General features: G+C 36.2%; 1 protein-coding gene across 13 annotated transcripts in view; it reads right to left on the minus strand.

The window, feature by feature from the left end:
• The window catches only part of UTRN (utrophin), a 496,228-nt gene that overhangs the window by 137,910 nt on the left and 331,308 nt on the right, over window positions 1-27,010 (minus strand). For all 13 annotated transcript variants that reach the window (XM_082474349.1, XM_082474346.1, XM_082474342.1 and 10 more), the window contains 2 exons: window positions 16,634-16,806; window positions 3,823-3,979 (listed from right to left, as the gene is read on the minus strand). In XM_082474349.1, the coding sequence (XP_082330475.1) occupies window positions 3,823-3,979; window positions 16,634-16,806 (330 nt within the window). The remainder of the gene's footprint in view (window positions 1-3,822; window positions 3,980-16,633; window positions 16,807-27,010) is intronic.

Here is a 27,010-nt window from a genome sequence, read left to right on the forward strand (position 1 = left end):
TAATACAAACGGTTCCACTTGTGCACTAGATCCCACCCTATCACTGTTCCTACATGGTACCCTCCCTCCTGCATCACTGACTTTTCCTGCTTTACAGGATCATTCCCATCATCATAGAAACATGTTGAATTATTCTCCATCTTTACAAAACCATTACTTGACCTCACGTTCTCCCTCCAGCTACTGTTTCATTTCTTTGTTTCCTTTGTTGTAAAAATCCTTGAAAGGGTTCTCTATACTTCTGCTCATATTCTTTCTTGAATCTACACCAATCAGGTTTCCAACTTCACCACACCACTGAAATGACTCTTGTCAAGGTCAACAAGACTGTCTACAGATGGTCACTTTTCTGTTCTCATCTTATTCTGCCTCTCAGCAATATTTGATGCCCGTGATTACACCCTCCTTTATGAAATACTTTCTGCCTTTGGTATCCTAGACTCTGTTCTCTCTTGGCTCTTCTACCCTCTGGCTCTGCCCTCTCAGTCTCCTCATCTCCCCAACCTTTAAAGGTAGGGTGCCTCAGGGCTCATGCCTTGGAATTCTTGACTCCCTGGATCATCTCATCCAATTCCACGGCTAATATATATGCTGATAATTTTGATTTGTTGACCTTTCCCTCAACATCAGACTTCTTTATCTAACCGCCTAATAAGCATCTTCAGCTTAAAATGTCAAAAAACGAACTCTTAAATTTCCTCCCCAGACTGCTCATCCAGCAGTTTCCCACATCTCTCTGAATGATACTTCCATTCTTCCATTTGCTTTGTCCAAAAATCTTTGACTCCTGACACTACATCTCTTCTCTTTTTCTCCCAGCCCATGCATCTAATCCATAAGCAAATCCCGTTGTTATTTCCAAATATATTCAGAAACCAGTTACTTCTTACTATCTCCACTGGGATATCCTTGTCCAAGTCATTACCATCCCCCACTTGGATTACTGAATTACATTCCTGAACTCCTGAACTTCAGGTCTCTATTTGAAAATCATCCCACTTACGGCACTTTCCTAAGCTTCTCCACATAAAATAACACTTCTGCTGCCTATACTATCCCCTCCCTCTCTCTCTCCTTGACCTTGCTTTACTTCTTCCATGGCACTTACTACCATGGGACATATTATGTATTTATTGCTTATTGGTCTGATGTCTGTATCGCTCAGAACCAGGCAAGAACTTATGTTCGTTTGTTGATTCACCAGTGCCTAGAATAGTGCCTGATGCATATTAGGCACTCAGATACTTGCTGAATGAATGAATTGACATTACCATCAGCATCATTATCAATATTACCTTTATTATCTAAATGCCTGGGTTCAAAGGGTTGAAGCAGAGCAACTGCACCCTAAGACAGAACAAAACACAATCTAAAACAGGGTAACCTTGGTGGGAGCAGGGGTTAGAACATAGCCAGCACATACTGGAAATGTCGATGTGCACTTTACTTGTTAAAGCTAGAAGTGGACAATCATTTCCTACCTCAAGATTTCAGTTTTAATCAAAATGGTAGCATACGGTCACAAGTGCATTTTGTTCCTTAACAAAGCACTTCCATTAGAAGAGCTTTATATTATTCTACTTCATCACTAATACCTGAATCCTCAAAAAGGGTATATAATAATTAATAGAAGGGAAAACTGAAAAAAGTAAGGAGAAATTGATTTTCTTACATCAGTAATTTTAAATCTTCTATCATCATTATTATTTTTTGCATATTATATACCAACAGTGTCTTCTTTTTTATTTTAATCTTAGAGCTATTTCTCTATCATATTCTCTTTTCAAGTACGAAGAGAAAATTTACCCAAATGGTAACTCGAATAACCTGGTCACAAGCGTTCAAAATAAGATAAATTTCTAGGTCTTATCATTCTGTATTGAAGCAACTTATAATATAGAGGATGTCTTCCTTTAGAAGAAGCATGTGTTTGTCAGTTTTTAAATGAGAACAGAGTTCTAACATCACATTAAAATGTACAGATTTAGAATAAGAACTTGCGTTGCATGTGAAGAGGAAAAAATATAACAGAACAAGGTGATAGCGTTTGTTTAGCTGAAATAATATATTTTTGTCATTAACACAGTTCTAGTGTGGAGAAAACTATTCATAAATGTTAGGTACTATTATAATTCTCTTAGTGACATTTAAATTCTAAGCATGCAGACTTCGAAGTGAATTCAACAGAAATTGCAACGAGAAAAAGGAAAAGGTTCACTAGGAACAGTAAAACAATAAAACCAAAAAAATTACAGTCAAAAAGCAAATAGAAAATATTTGTGGTTCTCTTAAGGTCATTATTAGAATTAACTCAGAAAGTAAGTCTCTTGTAATAGAAAATAATTTTGTAATGTACAGAATTGTATATCTGGGAAGTTCATTTTATAGAAATAGGCAGCTAGGAGGTAAAAGGGTTCCATATAGAATGAAATAATTAATCATTGCATCCTAATGCATTGAAAAGTCATACTTTAACATCTAACTGGTTGAGAGATTTGGTTTAAACTGGTTTTAAAGCTTTTGGTAATAGCGTGGTCACATTATTGTTTTGTTGGTATTTTACTTATATATGCAAGGCATATTAGTTTGCCACCTGCTTGGTGATAATATAAATAAATTGCAAAGAACTGTCCAATAAAATATGTGAATTTTCACCATGAATGTGATTGATTAGGGAAAAAGATACTTGAGGATGAACACAGTTTTGGCTTTACCTATTGTGTGTAAAATTATGGAAGTGAAAACCTTTATAAAAGGCTACTGTGAAAAAAAAAAAAAAAGGCTACTGCACACCCAGAACACATCAACAGCTGTTGCACAATTTTGTGGGACCTTCTTGTCTTAAACTTTTGCCATTTGTGCTCCTTAGTTTGGTTCTGATGGTCCTAAAAAGGTAAATTTTGTTTGTTTTTAAAAATAAGTTTATAGTGGAATATGTTATGATTCTGCAAGTTTATCTACTAGATTATATGCTAGCTTAGCTGTGTGTGTATTTGCTGTTCAGAAATTTCACAGTTGACTTTGTTTTTTCTCTCCACGAAGAAAAATATAAATTATGATAATGGATAAAAATTTACATTAAAACAAAAAACAAGGTGATATGTGATATATGAGAAAATGGGTATGAAGATATATAAATGAATGAAAAGTTAATGAGGCAAAGAATTTAAATAATACAAGGTTATAAGAATTAACACGTCAGTTGATAACATTCAGTATATCTGCTTTTCAGAGTAAAAGTACAAATTTGCATAGAGATAGATATTTGAGCAGAATAAAAATGTGACAAAAAAGGGTCTAAGTTCAGACAAAAGAAACCCAAAACCCATAGAATGATCTTAAATACAATGGTCTTCATTTGCTTTCAGATTTATATCTATTCTATTTTCTTACTACTACAAGTCCTTATTTTTTCTACTTTCATTTAATAAAACAAGATAGTATGTAATTCTTTATGACTCTGTAACTTCTGAATTTAAGATTAACTTATAGTAAAATTTCCCCCAATATAATATATTAATATCTTTAAATCTATTAGAAATAGATAAATTTCATGATCAGCTAAAAGCAATATAGTGCTTTAGATACCTGCAATGTTTGAAAAAACCTTCAGTTAAATATGAAGAGAAAACTTAATTTGAAACTAAAGGGAGCAATGCATGCAATTTGAATAAAATGCCTAAATACTGATAATTAGGAACAGAGGGGGGAAAAAACCTGTCATAATTGGTTCCACTTACATATTTATTTTATTTTGAGTACTTATTTCACCAAAATCAAAATGAATGACTAAAAGGAACCCACCGTATGTGATCAACTTACTTTACAATGATCATACTGGAGTTGTAAGGCTGGGACATCCCCTCCAATAGGCATTTGTTTTCTAAGCTCTTCATCTTTCATATTCAGCCATTTGATCAGTTCTTCTAAAGACGTCAGCAACCTGTTCCACTTCTCAGCACTGGCCTCCAAATGAGCCCTGTGAAGAGATAACGCTGACCACATTTAGACATTTGAAACGCATCCAAAAAATTATGTACCTTCCTTTAGCCTAATAATCATGTACAACCAACTAATGCTCACGTCTAAGAAGGAGGCTGAAACTTTGTAAAAAGAATATATATTTCTTGTAAGAAACAGTTATTTCGAATAAGCTAGAATATTAAGGATATGTTGGTAATACCTGTCAAAAGTTAAAACATACACCTCCACACCACAAAGGCATCAATATGAGGCTCTCAAGAAGAATGCCCATGATATAATGTAAAATTATTTAAGCAAGTTTCAGTAGTGTATGTATAGTATATATGCACATTCAAATGTAACTTTTTTCTCATTTCATCTATATATACAAAGAGAGGGATGGAGAGAAGAAATCATATGCATATAAAATTTTTAGAAAGATACATATCAGATGTAGTTACTACTGAGAACATGATAAACGCTTAATTTTTATATATTTTTGTACTGATTGAGTATATGCAACAGGCTCGTATGATTTTTCTTTTCAAACAAGCTAATTTGAGGGGGGAAAATTACTAATGTCTTGATTTCTCTTGTATTCAAATAAATTACTGAAAGCAGAACATCACCAACATTTATCTCAAAAAGTTGAAAAACAATAAAGCATTACTTGGACAGAACACTATTTGGCTTATGGCTGACTGATGTCCAGTGACAAATGTTATGAATAGAAAACAATTGGGCAGAAATCACTGCAGTACTTTATACTCTGATTCAAAGATGAGATCTTTGTGTCAATAATAATTTCTGTTTTCAGCACAGAAAAGTATCTTCAGGTTCTTAAATTATGAACTTCATAATTAGGGAACTATGTTTAGGAAAAACGTTTTTTATGTGATGAGGGCTTCAATAAGAATAATGCCTTTGAAAATAGAAAAGTAAATAAAAGACAAATTTGCTAGTTGCTCCTGCTAGAGCTTTGGAGAAAGCCCAAAGCCTTGGAGAAAGCCCTACCTCAAGCCCACACCACATGAGTTGGATTTAAAAAGATAAGTCAGTCAAAAACAAGTCGAGAGACTCAAGGAATCAGTGTTTCCTCAATCTTGCATCACCCCAGTGGACAGACCATGAATGTGGACTTACATGCTAAACTGAATGAAATGGAATTATCTTGACTGTCCATGACCTTTCAGAATGAAAGGGGCAAGGCTGAGGGAGACAGACATAAGCCTTGTTACACAACAGCTTCCAAAGACTAAAGATTTATGATAGCTAAAGATGACTCATTTGGGGCAACCCCAGGTACAAGAAATCTCTGTTGACCATGTTTTACATCCTCTCATACCACAACGTTCACCTTAACATTGGCTTCTGATCCCCACTTCCACAAAATTGCTCCTTTACTGAGTGATATGAAACAAATCAACCAAGCACAGCAACTACTGTCCCTCAGACCTATCAGTAATTTCCTTTTTGGACATCTGACCTACTTGAATCTTTGTCTCAAAGCTAATAGCTCTGCTATAGTTCATTCAAACAAATATTTCCCCATTGATCACATTACGTGGTATTCCCAGCAGTGGATGTTCAACAATATCATAAGTCTTGTTTAAAAGTTCATAATGTTTTTCAGAAAAACAACTATGTATCTCTGATCTCTAGTTCATCTCTAATTCCTAAAACAATGACCGTAGTCTATCAGCCAATATTCTTGGCTAAAAGAAAAAAATGGGAGTTCTGCATATCTCTAAAATACCATGAACCTGCATTCTGTCACACACAAAAGACCAACTTTCCTGCAATCCATTTATAGTTCCATCGTCAGCTGGTTAATATAAAACAAACTATAAAATTCTATGTCTTATTCAAAAAAGCTAGGTACGAAATAATTTTTTTAAAGTTAGGAGTACAGAAAAAAGTTTGAGGTATCATAATTATAATTTGAAGTTCTATTTTATTCTCCTGTATTTACAGTCTTTTCTGTTCATTCTACAGGTGCTATGATTGACCTCACATTACAAACTTATGCTTTAATGAGATCCTGATTCTGTTTGAGGGCCAGCTTTTCTGTGTTCATATTGATTAATTTTAGGCCAAATATGTCCCTGATAAACCTATCCCTGATAAACAATACTTTTACTTGGCAAAGAACAGAACTAAATAATTTCAAGTATATTAACTGAAAATTCTCTCTGCCAGTTACAAAGCATTTTGTCCTCAGTATATCTGACCGAGTTGGTGCAATTTCTTTCCAGTATTTTTAAATCCAAAAAATAAATATTGTACTTCCCTCGTGGTGCAGTGGTTAAGAATCCGCCTGCCAATGCAGGGAACATGGGTTCGATCCCTGGTCCGGGAAGATCCCACATGCTGTGGAGCAACTAAGCCTGTGCACCACAACTACTGAGTCTGCGGTCTAGAGCCTGCGAGCACAGCTACTGAGTCCATGCGCCACAACTACTGAAGCCTACGCCCCTAGAGCCCGTGCTCTGCAACAAGAGAAGCCACCACAATGAGAAGCCTGCACACCGCAATGAAGGGTAGCCCCCGCTCGCCGCAACTAGAGAAAAGTACACGCACAGCAACAAAGACCCAACACAGCCAATAAATAAATAAATAAATAAATAAATAAATAAATAAATAAATAAATAAATATATTAAAAAATAATAAATATTGATAAATAAATAACAGCTAGAAATCAGAAGTCCTTAGTCAATCAAGAAGTGCTTGAGTGTCTTTGTGCGCAAAACACTTATGCACACACCCTGACCTCTTATTTTAGATTATTTGATCCTGCATCTTCAATGTCTATAGTTTAACTCTTTAATCAATAACCAAACCAGACATTACATTCCTATGACATCTAGTTACACACTCATTGTATTGAATAATATGATAATGTCTTTTCCAATGCAGTTAACTTTTTGACTGCACAGAAATAATGAAATTGGTCATTGAAATCTATGGCATTCAGCACCTGAAGAACTATTTATAAAGATGAAGGCAATACTCTTTTAAGCAAGATACTAAAGTGACTTTGAAATAAAAAAGATAACATTGGTCTATGTGCTTCTCTGTATCTTTCTTTTTCCAAAGTAAAAAGCAAACTGATCTGACAGAATCTCTGCCTGGAAAATCTGTTCTGGTTATTCTCCGATAGATTATAAATATGTGTTTGGTGGATTACTACCATAAGCCCAAATAAAAGCATGCTTCTGTAGTAGCCTTCAGTGTCCTAGTTTCAATTTAATTCTTTCATCTTTCAAGATGAAAGCCTTTTCTTGGGCACTGGGTTGAATGCTTTGCAAAAAGAAACCTTACATTTGTGTTTGGTATAGTTGTACTTTTTCAAGTTTACTTGAAACATTCTGAGGCTTATACTTCCCCAAGATTACAGTTAACCAGTCATCAATCATGCTTTCAGAATCTTCACTTAAAATGTTTCTTTATCTAACACATATCTGTGAGCACTCACATTTTGGATAATAGAATTTATTATCCTCTCATCTGCTTCAGTTCATTCTTTGGGTATCTGACATGTGCAAAGCAATAGATACTTTCATTGCATGTATTAGCAACTCAGGGTGATGTCTACTTCAGAAAATGCTTCACACAAGTTAATTCTATTTAGATTGAGTCATCTATTTTACAGCTCTCTAAACATTTTTAAATGACCAGTTATTTTTAAAACTATAATATGAAAACTTTTTTGAACATAAACATCCATAAAAATGGCACCTCATCATTTAAATATTGTAGAAAAGGAACTATGAAGAAAACTACGTATTAATATTAATATCTATTTTAAATCACCAAAAGCCTCTACCTTTCATGTTTCTTCAAAGAAGTTTTTATCCCTTCTCCCAAAGTACAGACACAAAAATAGAGAGCAAACAGTGTGAATGAGTAAGAGGAGCATTTATTAAAATAAAATTCAGTTTTTCATTTTTTCAATAAAGTCAAACATCTATGGAGCACCCACTCTGATATGAGGCACTACACTGGTTCAGAAATAGAAGGTTCTAGGGCCAAGTTAGGAGGAAGACAAGTAAACCAAATATACTCTGAGATAGGAAACCTCATAACAACTCTCTGAGGCAACTACAGCTCAGAGAAGGAAGAAACTTGCTCAGGAAGCCATGGTGAGAATTTGGAACCCACACTAAATTCTAACCTCTTTCCACTATGTTGCTTTCATCACGGACAGCACTTAAGAGGGCAGATAGAAACCGCCAAGGTGTATTTGTAGACAAGTAAAGGTACATTTGAAAAGTAGTAGGTCTGCCAAAGAATTCGATGACTCAAATTAAGAGGAGTAAAGATATACTATCCCCTATTGTGTAAGGAAGAAATGCACAGAATTAAATACCCATGTTGGCATTCTTACTACAAAGAAACTTTTATTTTATGGTAAAACCCATAGATTATAAATTGAGTTATAGTGAAACAAAATACCTTCATTAGTGCAAGAATAACCAGTAACATTAAAAGGGGATTATTTTTGCTCCCAGAAAAGGAATTAAGACTGACTAGGAGAAAGAAGTAGGGCCCTCAGAATTCAGTCTGTTCTGAAAAGAACACCAAAGCTGTGCTTCCAATATTGTAGCCACCAGCAACATGTGCCGATTTCAATTTAAAGCTTCAGTTAACTAAAATAAGTAAAATCGGAAATTCAGTTCACTAGTTGCGCTAGCCACATTCCAACTGCTCAACATGCCACATATGGCTAGTGGTTACTGTACCGAACAGTGCAGATACAGAACATTTCCATCATTGTAGAAAGTTCTACCGAAAAGCACTGAGCCAGAGGAAAACAAGAAGGAAAGCTGCAGAATCTTCCTCTATGAGATTTGAGAAAAAAAATTTTTAGAAGTTTTACAATATGGTTAGCATAATCGACTACCTAAAGTTAAAAGTGGTGTCAATGACATTGTAAAAGTGTGATAACGTTAGATGTAATGATGATGTTAAAGGTTAATCTCCTCTGAGGGCCTCTAAAAAGGTGCTCTGAATCTTTAAGAGGCTCATAAAAGAAAGGGAAGATAGAATTTTATCTTTGAACGCTGTTTTCATTAGATTTGAGAATTTCACTGGCCTTTGAAACCGTAAGTTAATAAGGATCCATATTAAACATTAAACATTAACATATTAAACATTAAGCTGATAAGTGGATATTTAATTAACATAATCCTAAATTATACAAATTTTACATAAAAGTTTAAGCCATGGCCTTCACATTACTGAATTTATTAGTAATTTCCAATTCACATTTTTCCAGGGAGTAAAAAACATTGTTAAAAGTTCCTAAGAGCCTATCTTCTAGCTCAGGTTTCAAATCACTAGCTATCTTTGCTTATATTGATCTAAGTGGAATACAGACTTGTATGTATTGTTTTTTGATTGCAAAAGAATAGTTGGTAAATGAGATTTCCGTATTTTAAAAGTGTGATCAAAGTTATCCGAAAAGGGACTTCCCTGGTGGTCCAGCAGTAAAGAATCCGCCTTCCAATGCAGGGGACACGGGTTCGATCCCTGGTCAGGGAACTGGGATCCCACATGCCGCGGGGCAACTAAGCCCGTGCGCCACAGCTACTGATCTCGCGCACCTTAACGAGAGAGCCCATGTGCTCTGGAACCCTTGCGCCACAACTACAGAGCCTGCACGTCACGACTAGAGAGAGAAAATCTGCACGCCACAACTAGAGAGAAGCCCACGCGCCACAGCGAAAGATCCCACAAGCCTCAACGAAAATCCTGCATGCTGCAACTGACCCGACGCAGCCAAAAATATAAATAAAAAAAAATTAAAAAGTTATCCGAAAAGACTGGAAAATAGTACTTAAGATATTAACCCAAGGCGTTGAGTCACATGTAATTCCGTAGTTCCAATGACCACGCCGTGGCCAAAGGAGGCAACGTCAAGCATTTCATGTAGACATAGTGAATGTTCAATAAATATCAGCTGTTATTATGATCTTTGACAGATAGTCTCTTTTCTAAAAATGATGATAAATTGCAGCAAATATTCCTGGCCATGACAATACTGATTTTAGCACAATGAAAGCACAATTTGAAATACAGAATGCACAGAAGGGACATCTATCTGATGACCTTATTCTCAGAAAAGAATGAAGCAAGGCTGCATGCAGAGAGGGAGATTTTGAGAGGTTTTGGGAGCCAATGAGGAATCGAAATCTTTAAAAGTTAGGGATAGTGGTGATTATGATAGAAAATCATTCAGAATTGCAATAGCAATTCTAAGTAGAAACTGTCAAGTTACAGTTGAAGAAATGTTATCATTTTTCACTTTCCAGTGCAACACTAGGAAGCCCAGAATTTAGATCAGGGGATAGGGAGGGTATGGTTATCAGAGCATCAGTGATTGGAAAAGCAGACAGGAATTTCAAGGTCCTGACATTACTGAAATGGTTTATAATGAAATCCAAGCTGGGTAGATGGGGTTGATGAAGTCTGAAAAGTGGAAGGGTTTAAGCAACTAAAGATAAGGAGAAAGATGTGTAGGTTTGGGAAGATGAAGGAAAAATAAAAAGAAAGCTAGGAATTCCTCAGTTGAAAATATTAGAGGATGTGCATTTTTAAACAATCTAGTTAGAATATTGTAGACAAATTATATATACAGAATAAAACTACAAAGTTAGAGGATAGTATATAGATGGTCCGGGTATATATGAAGCTAATGAAGGAAGGTCCTCTTCATAAAATCCATAACTTTAATGTGAAGGAGAGTTGTTTTACTGATGATATTCTAAACAATCCTGATTTGCTACAACAGAGGGCTCTTCTCCAACTAATATGGCAAAATCAGTGGCACTCAGATGTGCATGGCCAGGTGGGATGTAAAAAAATAACATGTGTGCTCTGAAAACGATTTGCCCCTGGTCTCCTGAGACTGATCATCCCAGGGACGCCAAGATAACATGGGATGTTAACTAAGTCCTAGGCCCGGGCAGATCTATGGGGCTTAGAAACAAAATAGGGATAAAAGCATTTAGAAATAAAGTAAGAAGAAACTGAGAAGTCAACATATACAGAGTTATCAATAGAGACATCGACACCAAGGATGATAAGTGAGGAAAAGATGCAGAATAAAAAGGAAGTCAGATGCTGAAATCAATGAGTAAAGTAGAAGAGTGTCCTACAGATCAGGAGGAAGCGGGAATAAGACGATGAGAGGGTAAAATAATAGATGTATCCACTTCTAATGACAAGTTGTTGAGAGATGGAGAAGCAATGCTTAAGAAACAGCAATGAGGCTGCCAACTTTCCCTCTTATCCCTGAGCACAGGGCTCCTGTTCAGCCAGTATCTGCTGGCGCCACACTGGGAGTTTATGGCTAGCATTCTAATAGGTGTCCATAGTAGTTGTTAAATATTCAGAATGTTCCTGTGGACTGCCAAGTGAGGAAAATGGGAAAACTGAACTCTATTAAAGAGTGTTTCAAGTAAAGCAGGCAATTAACGGGACAGTCAACTTTCAATTATAGAGAAGAGTGGTGGGAGAGTTTAAACAAATATTAAAGACATAGGAGAATTTGTTCACAATAGAAGCCAGTGCAAGTGGAGACTATACTTTAAAGGAATGAGAGGAAAGAACAGAGGAACAGGAATTCATAGTGCACTCAGCAAGCAACATTTTCAGTAAGGACTGAAGGAGGCAGCTGGCTGTGGGGGAAGTTACTCTACGTTTTTGTTAATGAGAACACCTCCACACCCCCAGCTCCTTGGGAAGGGGTTTTCTCACTAAGTACGTTCCTGGCCTCTTCTCCACCCTTTCACTCTCTCTGTCCCTGTAGAGGTGGAGTGAGGAATCTGATTTGTAGATCTGGGAAATAACTGGATCTACTTAGCTCAGCCCACTCTTCCCTTTTGAGAACAAGCCTGCAGAGGCTGAGTTCTTTTCTACTCTTCCATGCAGGGTTTCCCACATGGGAGGCCACATTGTCCAGTGACTGCTGGGAATTCTGCCTGCTTCTGGAGTCTGGTTAACAGCCCCATTTAGCTCTCACTCTAAGCCACCTCCTCCAGCCTAGCCTCTGTCGGTAATGAACATGACACTGTTGTTCTCACTTGTCCTTACTTTTGTTTCCTGTTTCTTCTGAATCCAGCCAGGAAACAGGGATGCTACTTGTTGGGGACCTTCTCAGAAATGCCCAATATTAGTGACTAAGAAACAAGACGGGGTAGGGAGAATTTCCATGTCTTTTGAACTAATTAGTTCCAAACATAATGGTAATCAATGAGAGTAATAATAATAGTTAACAATTACTTAGTGCTTACCATGTGCCACTGTTTTAGGTACTTTATAAAGTCTAATTAAATCAACTATTCATGATGACTCTATGAGGAAGTTACTCCTATTATCCCTATTTTGCACAGGAGGAAATACATATTGGCCAAGTAACCTCCCCGCAGTGTCACAGCTGCCAAGGAACAAAACTAGTGTTGAATCTTACTAGGAAGTCTAGCTCCAGCATATTAAATGCATCCTGTACCACTTCTCTCTGAGGTGTGCTTACTATATGAGGGCCCATTACTAAGAATAATAAACCATTTTATCTTTTTTTTAATTGCAATATAATTGACATATAACATTAGTGTCAGGTGTACAACATAGTGATTCAATATTTTTATTGATTACACTCCATACAGTTATTATAAAATATTGACTATATTCCCTGTTCTGTACATTGCATCCTTGAAACTTATTTGTTTTATACCTTAATTCCCTTCACCTATGTTGCCCCTCCCCCATTCCCCTCTGGAAACTGCTAGTTTGTTCTCTGTATCTGTGAGTCTGTTTCTGTTTTGTTATATTTGTTCAATTGTTTAATTTTCTAGATTCCACATGTAAGTGAAAACATACAGTATTTGTCTTTGTCTTACTTATTTCAGTAAGTATAATACCCTCCAGGTCCATCCATGCTGTCACAAATGGTAAAATGTCATTCTTTTTTTTATGGCTGAGTAATATTCCATTTTATATATATATATATACACACACACATATATATACAAACACACATATATATGCATATATATAAATATTGCATTGTATGTGTGTGTGTGTGTGTGTGTGTATATATATATATATATATATATATAAAATCTTCTTTATGCATTCAACTGTTGATGAACAGTTGCAGGTTGTTTCCATGTCATGGCTATTGTAAATAATGGTGCTATGAACACTGGGGTGCATATATCTTTTCAAAGCAGTGTTTTCATTTTCTTTATCTCAATACCCAAAGTGACTGTCATCAAAATAGTATGGTACTGGCACAGAAACAGAAGCATAGATCAATGGAACAGAATAGACAGCCCAGAAATAAGCCCATGTAAATATGGTCAATTAAATCTACAACAAAAGAGGGAAGACTACACAATGGGGAAAAGACAGTCTCTTCAATAAGTAGTGTTGGGAAAACTGGACAGCTACAAGTGAAAAAATGAAACTAGACCATTTTCTCACACCGTATACAAAAATAAACTCAAAATGGATTAAAGACGTAAATGTAAGACCTGAAAACATAAAACTCCTAGAAGAAAACATCTATGCAGTACACTCTTTGTTGGTCTTAGCAATATTTTTTTGGGGGGGGATTTGTCTCCTTAGGCAAAGGCAACAAAAGCAAAAATAAAGGAATGGGATCTAATCAAACTAAAAAATTTTTGCACAGAGAAGGAAACCATCAACAAAATGAAAAGGTAATCTACTGAATGGGAGAAGATTATTTGCCTATGATATGTCCCTTAAGGAGTTAATACCCCAAATATATACAGAACTCATACAACTCAATACAAAAACAAACAATCCGATTAAAAAATGGGCAGAGAACCTGATAGGCATTTTTCCAAAGAAGACATACAGATGTCCAACAGGCACATGAAAATATGCTCAACATAGAGGAAAATCGTCAGGAAAATGCAAATCAAATCCACAATGAGATATCACCTCACAACTTTCAGAATAGCTGTGGCCAAAAAGACAAGAAATAACAAGTGTTGGTGAGGACATGGAGAAAAGGGAACCCTTGTATACTGTTGGTGGGAATGTAAATAGGTGCAGCGACTATGGAAAACAGTTTAACGGTACTTCAAAAAATTAAAAATAGAACTATCACACGATCCAGCAATCCCACTCTTGGGTATTTCTCTGAAAGGGTCTCTTAACAGCTCTCCTTGTCTTTAGAACTTTGCTCATCTAATAATGCACTCTCCATAGTTGTGTGGGAGGGATATTTCCAAAGCTTAAATCTAATCATGCCACCTAAAAATCTTCAAATTCCATTACCAGTGGAATGGAGCATGGTGCACACAGGTGTTCCATGATTTGTGTCTTACCTCCCTCTTCACCTTTTTCTCTAGTCACAGTCTTTCCCCTCTACATCACCAGCAAATTCTATTCTCAGTCAGACCGAACTTCTTAACTGCTCCATGAAAACACAGTGTTATTTCTGGCCTCCTGCTTAGGTATCTTTCTCCAGTCCTCATCCAGTCCATCTGGGGAAAACTATACATCTTTCAAGGCTCAGCTTAGTATAATCATCTCTTTCATGAAGCCTTTGATGATCATCTGAAGTGAAAGTAACCACTTCCTCCTTTGGACCCATCTTAGCCTGAAGAGAACTGTGAACCCCCTAGGGGCAGGGGCCATATCTTATTTATGATTCACAATGCCTTAAACCTAGAAGTAAGTTCTTATTAAATGCTTGAATCTCCAGAAATGAGTAATATGGCTAAAAATTATTTTAATTTATTATCACATTACTAACACATTTTACTGGAATGTATGATTTGTCTTAATCCAGAATCCCATTGGCAAAAGCTTATTTCCCCATCTTCTAAAAATAACATTATTTATTAGATAGTATTCCAACTATAGTTTATGAGTTCTTTCTTTCTAGGTTAGAAAAAAAAATGTGACTTGACAGGCTTAGGCAATAAAGGCCATGAAAGGTCAAAGATTTTTTTTGTCTTTATTAAATTCTCCTTCCTGAAGAACTCATCCTCCAAACTCTCAAAATTCCAGGACCATGTACACAGTCTTCATCAGGGCCAGGCCTGTGGCTTTTAGCCTGTTAGACTAGTTGGCTTTGTTAGAACCTCAGTGAATGTTTTCTACTATGTTAACACTTTAAATCTTTTTATTTATTTATATTTATGGAGAACAGAAAGGTGAAACCCAATGGGATCTGGCCAGTTGAAAATTCAATTTTAAGCAATCACAAGTATATTCTCTCACTATACAATACTCCCTAATTTTCCTCTCTAACTAAAAAAGTGTAGTTGGTTGATAATGTCCAACAGGATCTTTACACAGAGGTTTCCATAGTCATGCTACATTACCCCCTTCTTTAAGTGTAAAAAGAAGTGCAAATATCCCTTTATGAGCCCCAGAAGAATAAAAACCTTTCAGGATTTCTCTTCAGAAAGAAAATTTTTAAAAAAATTCATTCACAATAAATAAATAATCCGTGAAAGATTTCTGCTCTCCATGAAGTAGTCTATAAAATGCAGAAACCAGTTGAAGCAGATCCACTGAACCCCTTTATGTAAGAAAAAATAAACTAGATGCTACATTAGACAGAAATTACATAGATTAAGGAACTATCAGATTACCCCATTCAATCTTCACAGCAATCATGTGGGTTAAATATTTATATTTTGATTTTGTAAATGAGAAAACCAAGGCTCAGAGAGACTAAGTGACTTGCCCAAGATCAGTAAGTAAATAGTAAAATCAGAGTCAAATTCAAGACCATTTGGTTTAAGGTTGTACATTTTTCAATACATCATACCGTTTCTGAACTTTAAGATTTAAGAAACTGACCTAGGTGCAAGATCCAAGTCTTTCTACCAACATTCATGTTCTTAGTCAGTTTCCACTAAACTCATATCCAGTTACGTATTATCCACCATCTAGTAAACATAATTCTAAAATGTTCTTAACTCCCAGTAATAATATTAATAGCTGTCACAGTAGGTCTTTTTTCACTCTCCTTTCTTAGTCAAATTCTGATCCTCAAATTCATCCTTATTTACTTTTTACTTTCTCCAAATGGAGACATGAATCATCAGTTATCCATTTTAGTGTCCATAAGTGATATCTAATTTCTAAAAGTACATCTTCAAATTGGATATACAAATTGCATGATGAAGCAAAACACGTTCATTGCCAAGAGTCAGAAAGACCTAGATTCAAATCCTCGTGTGGCACTTCTTAGCTCAATATCTTGTCAAGTTCTTTCTATTCATTAAGCCTCTGTCACCTCATGTAAGAAAGGATTTTACTAGTCACCTCACTAGGATTTTTTGAATACTAAATAAAGAAATGTTTGTGAAGATCCTAACACAATACTTGGTTAAGGTAAACACTCAACAACTAGCAGGTATTGGTAACATCATTAGTATTATTAGGTTTAAAATATGATATGCAAATTTGTGACTAGTCAGGAACAGTGGACAGAGGGCACTGGACATAAATGGAGCTAAAACTGTAACTTTAAAAAAAATAGTCTCTGCATTTAAATCTTAAACTATTTCTGAAGAAGTAGCATGCTGGTAAGGCTTCCTGTTCTCTTCCTGATATACAAAAATCATAAAAATCCTCCTTCCCCATTATTTTTATTTTGATACTGACAATGCTGACCTGATACTGGCAGATTTTGCTTTTAAGTCATTCCATCTTTGGTTCATATCATCCAGTCGATGCTGAAGCATAGTAGCCTCTTCAGAATTTCCCAAAGCTTTTACCATCTTCTGCCTGTTTCCATCGAGGCTTTTAAATATGTCACTGTGGGCATCAATTTCTGCCTGGATGTCCTGAACAGAAAAAGGCAAAGAGATAATAATGCAAATATTAGGTATTAGTGTCAACATTACTTGGGATTGCTATACAAACTTTACTTTTTTCATATTCCACAAACGAGTTTTTTAAAAGCAAAATAGTTAATTTTAGCTTAAATAATAACAAATTTAAGTGTTTTCACAATTTCTACATTGAAAATAATAGTTTTTAAATCTTTAAGACACTGATTTCCCCCATTCTTAAAAACAGAATGTATCAATATTATAATCTAAATTTCATGTATCAGCTAGTTAGATGTTCAAGTTCAATGAGAAATTTTTGAAATTTTGTACAATAGTGGCTGCCAAATCACTCAACTTTGCTTAATACCCAAATAAATTCTTCCTCCCCTTTCCACAAAGGCCAAACTTCCCTCAAAACATTAAGTTTTACAGAGGTCACTAAGATATTACATAATTAAACTTTTTTTTTTTACATTTAGACAAACTTATTAATAGTTCAGCCTTTTAATCTAATAAAATCTATTTCTAAAATTTAAAAAAGCATTCTCATAAAAATGTTTATCCTCATTAAGAAATAAAAAATAATGACAAAATAATATTTCTCCTGTTAAAAAGGAGAATAAAAAAAAAAAGACAGAATATTTTGTTCACTTTTATCAAGTAAATTTGAGTGTAGTTTAAGTAAAATAAGAATTAATATAAATTAATAATAAAAATTGGTTCAGACTTTGAGGAAGTATTTTGGCAATTTGTATCAAAAGCCTTAAAACTGTTGAAATTACCTATCCTAAGAAGATTTATGTATAAACACATTTATCACATTGATTGTTTTTAAAATAAAAAAAGTAAAAACTTTCATAATATATATTAATGCTAGTTTATTATTAGGTTTTAAAATGGAGGAGAAAAAACTATATATTGTGATGTTAATTTAATTTTTAAAGTAGGTGTTTAAATTAGCCTATGTATTTGTAAATCATTGCACACACATACATTAGAAGACTACAAGAAATAAATCAAAATAGTGCAATCTCCGTATAAGAGGATTAAAGGTGATTTTAGTTTTCTCCTTTACACTTCTCTGAGTTTCCAAGTTTCTATAAAAAACAGGGTTTCTTTTTGTAATTAAACAAATACAACAAATTTAAACTTTAAAATACAGAGGGTCTTATCAATTGTTTAGTACTCTCCTGTTATAAGGTTGTCAACTCAATTTTCTATATTAATTTGGCAATCACCTTTTCTTCATGAATAAATGGGATGTGTAGCTAACTCTAGTGTGACAGCCACTACCATCCAACAACTGAGTATGAACTTACAAACAGAAAAGCAGACACCAGAAGGGGCCATGAAGGTGTGGGGTGAGTCTCCACGGCATTAATTGGTAAGGAATATTAAGGCAACATATTGCAGAAATAAAAATTATATTTCTGGTAATGAATCAGAATTAGTAAAAGAAGAGCAAACTCAAACACTATAATTTTGTTACACTTCTCATCTTCAGTTTTCCTGTATAATCATCATTCTTCTTTAGTTTCTCCAACTCTAAATGAGCACGGTAAAAATTTAAACAGAAATTCTTCGAATACTCAGCATGCTATTATTAATTTAGAACTTACTCCTGATAAGCAATCCATATATTCCATTAAGAACCAAGGCTTAGTGGCCAGCGTTGAAGTGACTGCTCTTCAAGCATCTACAGACCTACACAAACCAGGACACATGGAAAAGCCTTGTACAACTCACTACTCCAATCAGCATGGTAAAAAGGTGTCACATGAGGTTAAGGGGCAGAACTGCTGTACTGTAATTTCTGGGAAGATCTGTGATATCTAAGACGACATTAATAGGGTCATATTTGAGAGATGGGAGAGGTGAACACAAAGTTTGATGGACGGCTTCTGCAAAATTTATGCTCTAAATTTGCAAGCCCATTGGTCTCTGGGTTATCTAACAACAAAGCCAAATCAGGTCTTCCTGCAAAGTGTAATCTGAGTACACCCAGAATTAGGGTTAACCACTGAACAAAAACTCTAACATTGTTGACTCTTCTGCATTTTACTAGCACCTCCATCCCAGAGAGTACACAGCAGACACTGATGGGGAAGCAGGGAAACACAGCCAGATACTGATTCACGGTTCTCAGGCTGGGCAACAGTATGCATGTAAATGGCAATCTGGTTGTAAATTTAACTTGGGAGGTTTCAAATAGAGATTCTCAGTAAAAAAGAAAAAGAAAAGGAAACTTCTGCTGAAAAATTCTTTGATGACATCTCCTGAACAACATAGTCCTATCCTTTAGAATAGAACTGTTTTATTTTTTGTGTCCTGAAATGCATTTTAAGACATCCAAAGAGATATATCAAAAGCCAAGTTTTAAACTTCGGCTGTAAATATGCATGATAGCCATCTTTCTCAAAAAGCTCAGTGACAGAGTAAATAAGCAAGGCCTCCCTTTGCTCTGTATTGTCAAGGAGAATTTGGCCTCTAATTTCCTGTGCAGGTTCCTAAACATCATTATCAGTGTCCCACACCTAAAATCACAAGGCAACTTCAAACCACAACTTCCTGTAGCAGCCTGACCTATTTGCTTCTTTTCATATTCAAGAGACATAGAAAGACAGAAGCACATCAAGATTCATAAATAGTTTCCTCAGTTTCACAGGAGCATTCCACAACATGAGGAAACTTGGATACCAAAAGCACGAAGCACATTTGCCTCTTCACTTCAGATCAGGTGATGCCTTTTCCAATCTGGCCACAATGACAGATGGAGTAAAACAAAACTGCATCACTGGCCCAGTCAACGATCGTTAAGTATTTCCATAACGTTTTGGTTAAGAGCACCACCAGTGATCATATATTCATGTTGCAACATAAGTTTCAATATGTGGAAAACCCTTCCACACATGAGCCTCATCAAAAATTAGGAAGAAAATCAACAACCAGAAAACAATCAAAGAAAAGGAAATCAGCATACATTGTTTTTTTAATTTAACATTTGGTGGCATATTTATTTGGCCAAATATATCAGGAGCTCCTAAAGACAGAAAATCATCTTAATATTTCTTCTGTATTCTTCAGAGTCTCTGTTACACAGAGGAAGTCTAATGAAAAATAGATGTATATGGATAGACAGATACGTAGATAGATACATAGACGGATGGATGCAAAATTGCATAAATGAATGTATGAATAAGTTCATCTTGATAGACTGGCATATTAGCCACTGTAATGCCAAGAGAAATCAGACAAATAATTAGAAGGAAATGTGGTAATCATTTTGTTTAATCTCTTCGTTCAAAAAATTTAACAGGGAGAAATGATTATTTAGAAGCCTGCACTGCAAAGCCTTGCCTAAGCTCTTCGCTGGAAATTTAGAATTACCCGCAGTTAATGAATCATGCTTCTTCATAGATCCCTGTGTAATGATGCACTGGTTTTAAAATCAAAATGCCAGCGTGGGAGTCTGTCAGATCATGACCCTGATGTAACATCAAATGCTAAAATAAATTAAAGTTCTATGAAAGAGGGTTAACTCCCACTGCGCAGCTGGGAGACTTGCCCTACTAATGCTTACCTCTGTCACCTGGAAGCCTTTCTGACCATTAAATAAACATTAAAGCACAAAACGGTTATTGATAGTTAGTTATGGGAATGTAATCCATCTAGAAGCACAAAACAATGCTCTTCCAACCATTTAACATAAGCCAGTCATGTGCAAAGAGGGACCCCAGCAAAGTATTCAAGCAGTTAAACTAACATTTGAAAACAGAAGAAATACTTTAAGAATTCACTCGAAAGGCTTGCAGTGTACTTTCAAACAATGTAAGCATAATGTAGAAGGTTAAGAAAAGCTAGGGGTTAGAATAAAGAGACTACATATTTTTCTCTAAGTAAAATACCATCAAAAGCCTAAGATGCACACTTTCAGAAGAACCTTGCAGAAGACAGCTACAAAAGCTCACAGAGGTTCACTGATCAACAATTAGTCTTTTTTTATACAACACCCATTACCCAGGTCAAAATAAACTGCACAAATAAAGCAAAACATTTATTCATTTACTTACTTAATAATTGATATTTTAATACCAGTTTTGCCCTAACTGGACATTTCTTTAATGATATAACCCATAGAGGTATTATATGCAAACACTTTATAATGTAAATCACATACATTTTATTTCTTTATCATGTTCTATAATCAAGTAGTGGCTGCAACTGTGTAAGCAAAAATATTTCCTTAGATTATTATAAACAGAACTGTTTGAACCCTCTTCTGAGAAACAGAGATTTAGAATAGTACCACTAAGAAGTCTTCAACAACTAAGTTGGTATTAGAATAGATTCATCCTCTTTGGGCCTTGCTGACATAATTTTGGTTTATTTTTGCATGGCATATTTACCTAACCCTACATGGCCACAGAAGTGTTTTCTCTGAAGGAATCCTGACCCCTTTTCTGAAGGTGAAGAAGTGAGGTTAGCAACAACTTCCCAACTATATCCCAAGGCTCAGGCTAAATCAACAAAGTTAACCATTAGGGGAAAAGAAATCCACTGTTCCTTTCAAAAGTGAGACCGGAATTCAGAGATAGTTTAGGATTGATTGTCAAGAGCTCAGTAGGATCACTGCCTGAGTTTCAGGTTTTGAAAATGAGGGATCATACCTTTTAAAAAATAGTCATGTATCACCTAAAAAAAATACAACCTAATAATATCCTCAAAGGTCATTATGTGCTATGTAAATATGCTTTGAGACAGTTTGTGAGACTTCTGAGATAGTGAGTGATTGCAATTAACTAATCAATTAATTATTACAATTAACTTGCTGATGTCAACAAATTATTCAATTAATTATTTATAAATTATATTTTCTTTCAACAACTAATCTCATAAATTTTAACCACTCTATTAATAACTATGGAATCACATTTTGACAGATAGAAGAGTGGCATCACCTGGTCTACAGCAGTATTTAAAAAGTAAGAAATCGGACTTCCCTGGTGGCACAGTGGTTAAGACTCCTCCTGCCAATGCAGGGGACACGGGTTCGAACCCTGGTCCAGGAAGAATCCCACATGCCCCAGAGCAACTAAGCCCGTGCGCCACAACTACTGAGCCTGCGCTCTAGAGCCCGCGAGCCAAACTACTGAACCCGCATGCTGCAACTACTGAAGCCCGTGTGCCTAGAGCCCGTGCTCCGGAGAAGTCACCGCAGTGAGAAGCCCGCGCACCGCAACGAAGAGTAGCCCCCGCTCCCCGAAACTAGAGAAAGCCCATGCGCAGCAACCAAGACCCAACGCAGCCAAAAAAAAAAAAAAAAAAAGTAAGAAATCAATGCCAGTAATGTTCTTTTCCCATTATCTGTGATTATAAATATATGTTAGACAATAGAGTAGGAAAAAAGTTAAATTACTAAGTGGAACAAATTTACAATTAACTGCACTTTCAAGATAATTTGAACAAGCCAACTTGAAATGATAGAAAATTAAGAAACAAAGTACATTTTAAATTCCAGCATAGCAAACACTGCTATCGAGAAAAATATTTTTCACAACAAAATAAAATGTTCAAAATCCTTGACTCTATACCAATTGTTACTAAAACATACTAACATCCTAGTGAGTTAAAATACAGTGGCTTTCCTTCTGAGGTGCACTTTATATAAGCAGGTTTGATCTGCACATGAACACGAGTTTAAGAACAGTTATTAACAAATGTTTTCAAGTTATCAAACTATTGCCCCACCCTAATTCCTAAAATCAGATTGTATAAATGAAACTGCACAAGTTTGAAAACCCAGTCAAAGGTTTTTGTATTTTAAATGTTTTAAACTACAGTCCTGGGGCACCCAACTCTTCAACTCCTGACCTGTGAAAAAGCAGTTCCTATTGCCCAGAAAGCTCTCATTTTCTTCCCCAACACACATCTCCCACATATGAGCCCACAATCTCACTCAGTTCCTTCCTTAATTTTAAAGTCATCTTAAGTCCCAGTTTAAATATCATTTCTCCAGGAGAAACTTCACTGCACTCAGGTTAGATTATGTCTACCTGTCACTCTTACAGCTACCTCCTTTTGCTCAGTCACAGACTTACAGAATACAGACTTGTTTAAGGTCTGTATCCTCCTACTAGGCTGTAAACTCAAAGAGTGGAGGTCTACCCTGTTATCCACGCCATCCTTGAATTCAGCCCAGTGTCTGGTACATACTGTGTACTTCATAAATATTTACTAAATATTAAAGAAAGAGTAGACCTTGAAATTGGAAGTTGACTGTGTCTTTCCAGGATAAAATTTTTAAAAATTAGATATTGCAAATTGAGCAGCAAAATATAGCTTCAAATTATAATTTTAAATATTGGTCATCCTAAAGGATGTCAATATGATAAAGGAAATTTAGCATTGAGCGGTTTCTCTCTGTGTTGTCACTATGGGAAGCATCTTTCCCAAAGGATTCACCACGAGAGTGGTACTACTCAGACTTCCTCTCTCTCTCTCACACACACACACACACACCCCCTTAGAGAACTACCATTACCATTAATCATCTAGTAGCAGAACTGCATAAATTAATAAAAGGCAACAGTCACTCAAGATGTCACTAAGCTAAAATTGTCCATTATTCTATCCTCTGTGACTACTAAATAAATGGAACAGACAGTACACAGTGCAGATGGCCAGGTATACCAATATATTAACAGCCACTGAGGCCATCAGATACTTCCATTATGAAGTATTTTCAAGGAGAAAATCAATTCATTAAAATCAAGGTGGCAATAAAACCAACTCATAGGCTGGATTTCATAAAGGTGTTTTGGTGGATCAGCTTTCTGTGTCAACTGTGAGTCTGAAGTCTCTGTAGAGTCACCCTGGTCACAACTGCTCTCCCCTCATCACCTGGTTGGGTAATTAGGGTCTGCTTGCTGGCTGGCACTTTTTGCCATAAGGTCATCCTCTCTTGGAGAGAAGTTCCTGTTTCAACCTCCTCTTTAAGACCACTCTGGGGAACATGTGGTTCCCTTCAATCAGGGCTTCCTGATCCTTGGTGAGCTGTCACCTTGCGGAAACAGTAGAGAATGTTTCCGGTCCCCTGGATCCCCAGGAACTCTGAGTCCCAAGTGCAATTTGCCCATCCTGCTAATGCTGGAAAACCACAATTCTAGCATCACACATTTTGGGACTAGATAACCAGATTACAGATCCCAACGATATGCCAAACATCCATGTGTGAACAGATACCCAAATATACGTCACAAACCACTAGATTTCTTTAAAATTCAAAAAATATCAACTAGATATCCCCTTTCAATTTATCTCACAAACAAACTGCTGTCTTGAAGTTATGCTGAAGGTCTGCTGTCATCTGGAAATTTCAGTTATCTGACCAGTCTTCAACTTTTCAGATTAACATTATTGGAAGACCCACGACTATCCCAACCTTGTACTCTAGTTTTCTTAAAGCCTGAAATGGTTTCAGGAATCCAGCAAAACACCTTTTGCTCTGGGAACTTAAACATCAGCCTGAACTATTATAATTACTGATAAGAAAAGTGTTAAATCACCAAGTGTTAAATCACCGTGTGATCTGCTCTAGAAGCAGATCACTAATATTGAGGAAAAGATAAGACTAAGGAAACTGAAAATAAAGGGACTATGGGAAGACCATTAGCTTCCAAAGGTATCATGTGGCTTTTGCATTGGAGCAGTAAGCCTTGGTCATTCCCTAGAACTGGCATTTTTGCTTTCAGAGTTGGGGGAAGGTAGTTGTATTTGAGAGGTGTGAGGTAGTCGTACCTTTCCATAATACAGTTTTCCTGGCAATGAATCAATGTAGCATAGGCTAAATATATGAGACAGCTTTTGTGAAAATACACAAAGGATTTTTTTTTAAAATTGAGTTGGAGAAAAATACATTCATGTATGACAACTTCCTACAGATGAAATATGGCAAAGAGATTAACTTTCACATAGATTTTTATAAAGGCATCTAACACAAAAATAAACATATATGGAGAACTTCAGACTGTGAATGGCAGCAAGATTGTTTCTCTGAATTTGCTCTTTGTCTCAAAAAAAAAAAAAAATTCCCAAATCAAGCTTTTGGCAGGACTAAGTCTGTAGGCTTCTTTTACTGTCAATTTAACTACTCAAAGAAAAAATAAGAAATATGCAGATACTAAGGTTTAGGAATTAAAGGAGGAAACTAATATGACCAGAACTGGTAACTTTGTCAATAAAATAGCCAAAAAGCTGAGGCAGGTTAGTAACTTCTGGTATCTGACCTAGGCTTTCAAGACTAATAGCAGCAATTACAATACAAAAGGCCAGCTATTGACCACAATTACTGCCTCTCAGGGGGTCTAAGTAATGAATTATTCATGTAACGTAAGACCTATATACCTTTTTAGGAAGAAACAGACAAATCTATACAAACCAAGCTAACAGACCTCTTTATGGTCATAAAGTTTGTCACCTGCTGTTACCAGCTGCCATAAAGAAAGTTTCTCTAACCTCCTCCACCCCTTCTAAACGGTGAGCAAGTTGACCAGGAACCGTCCTTTACCCTCAGGAATGTAGGTGCTTAATAACATATTAAAGGGAGAGGTCAAAGTGAACCCTGTGTTACAGTCCTTACTATGACAGTTGGGGTGCGGGGAGAGAACCGGGAAGGAGGGAGCATTCAGCCAGGAGAAGCGAATTCTTCTTTCTCCACCCTCTTCCCACTGCACTGTTTCTACCATCAGGAGGCAAGCAATGACTGCAATTGTTTTGGAAAAGCTTTCAAACTTTTCAAGTGACACGGTTTTACGCCTTTTTCCCCGGGCAATTGTGGTTTTGTAAGAAAAAGCCCATTATTCTGTAAATGACTCAATACAGTCTTGCTTATATTTGTACTTGCAATGAACCATAGGGTATTCGTGGTGAGAGCCACAGAGTACATCTTTAACAAATGATAAGTAATTGATTTATGCACAGAGAGTACTTCATCCCTTTCCTTTCTTTAAAGATGGGAAGTTAAAAGAACATAGGTGTTTGGCATCCAAAGGCTAAGGAAGGCAGAAGCCCATGAGCAGCACGTGGAGGTTTTCTGTTTTAACTGTAAATGTAAGGTAGCCTTTGGCAGGCTAGACTCAGTCCTAGAGTGTGCCAAGAACTTCCCCATGGAAAAAAGAACTAAATGCAAAAATAATGATCCAAGCATTAAAGCTCCACAGTGCACACAAGCACTCCACATTTAAGACAGACAGAACCAGAAAGAAAAAGGAGAAGTCTGAGGTCAGATGTGCCATCGTCACTATGAGGCATCCTCTCCTGACTCTCAGAACTGAATCTTCAGAAAAGAGGCTGGAAAAGTCAGTGGTCGGCCACTGCAGGGAGGTAAACCTGAGGGGTATGGAAAACAGAACCCAGGCCTGATGAAGTCAGACTTTGGCATGAAAACCCAGTGTTGTTGCTGGTTGGTTTTTTTTTTTTTTTCCAAAATAACTTTCAATTAAATTACCAGCCGACTTGAGTACAAAGGATCTCTTCTGATGTGAAATTCTAAAACTGACAGGCATCATGAGAAGCCCTCCTGACCAAAGGAAAGATTGCTAACTTGATCTTTAGTTGAAAAAAAATTTTTTTAAGAGGATATCAAATCAAATGCCTTAGAAGTTATATTAAATAATCAGAATCAATAGACTATCCGCCATCTAAATGCATAGTAAAAAAAAAAAAAAGACAAGAAAAGGAAGAAAGAAAAAAGTACATTGATGAAGTCTGCTTTCTGCATACCTTTTCAAATTTTGTCAGCAATTCCCGTAAGCTGAAGTTCAGACCAATCATCGTCCAGTAGCCCTTGAAGCCTACATCTTTCCGGCAAACTTCCTTCAGACAACAGCGTTTAACTTCTAAAAACCGTATCTTTTCTGGCTATACTTTAAAACCCTTTGTAAAATCCTTTACAAGCCTTGCCCTTGAGCTATGGTCCATGAACAGCAGCAGCTTGCGCTGGGACATTTTAGCCACCCCACCGTGGGTCCAGGATTTCATGGACTTCAGAGTTCGCAAGGAATAGACCTGCTTGGATGTTCTCTGGTAGCTGTGTTCCACGAGGCTGGCATGGTCTCCTTTTCCTCTGGAAAGCCCAGGATTCCCTTCTGTTCACCTCACTAATGACCTGCAGCCCACAACTGTTCTCTCCTGGGCCCCAAGCTTAGAGTTTGTTCTC

Source organism: Balaenoptera physalus (genome assembly GCF_965194825.1).
Source record: "Balaenoptera physalus genome assembly, chromosome: 9".
In the NCBI taxonomy this organism is placed as follows: domain Eukaryota; kingdom Metazoa; phylum Chordata; class Mammalia; order Artiodactyla; family Balaenopteridae; genus Balaenoptera; species Balaenoptera physalus.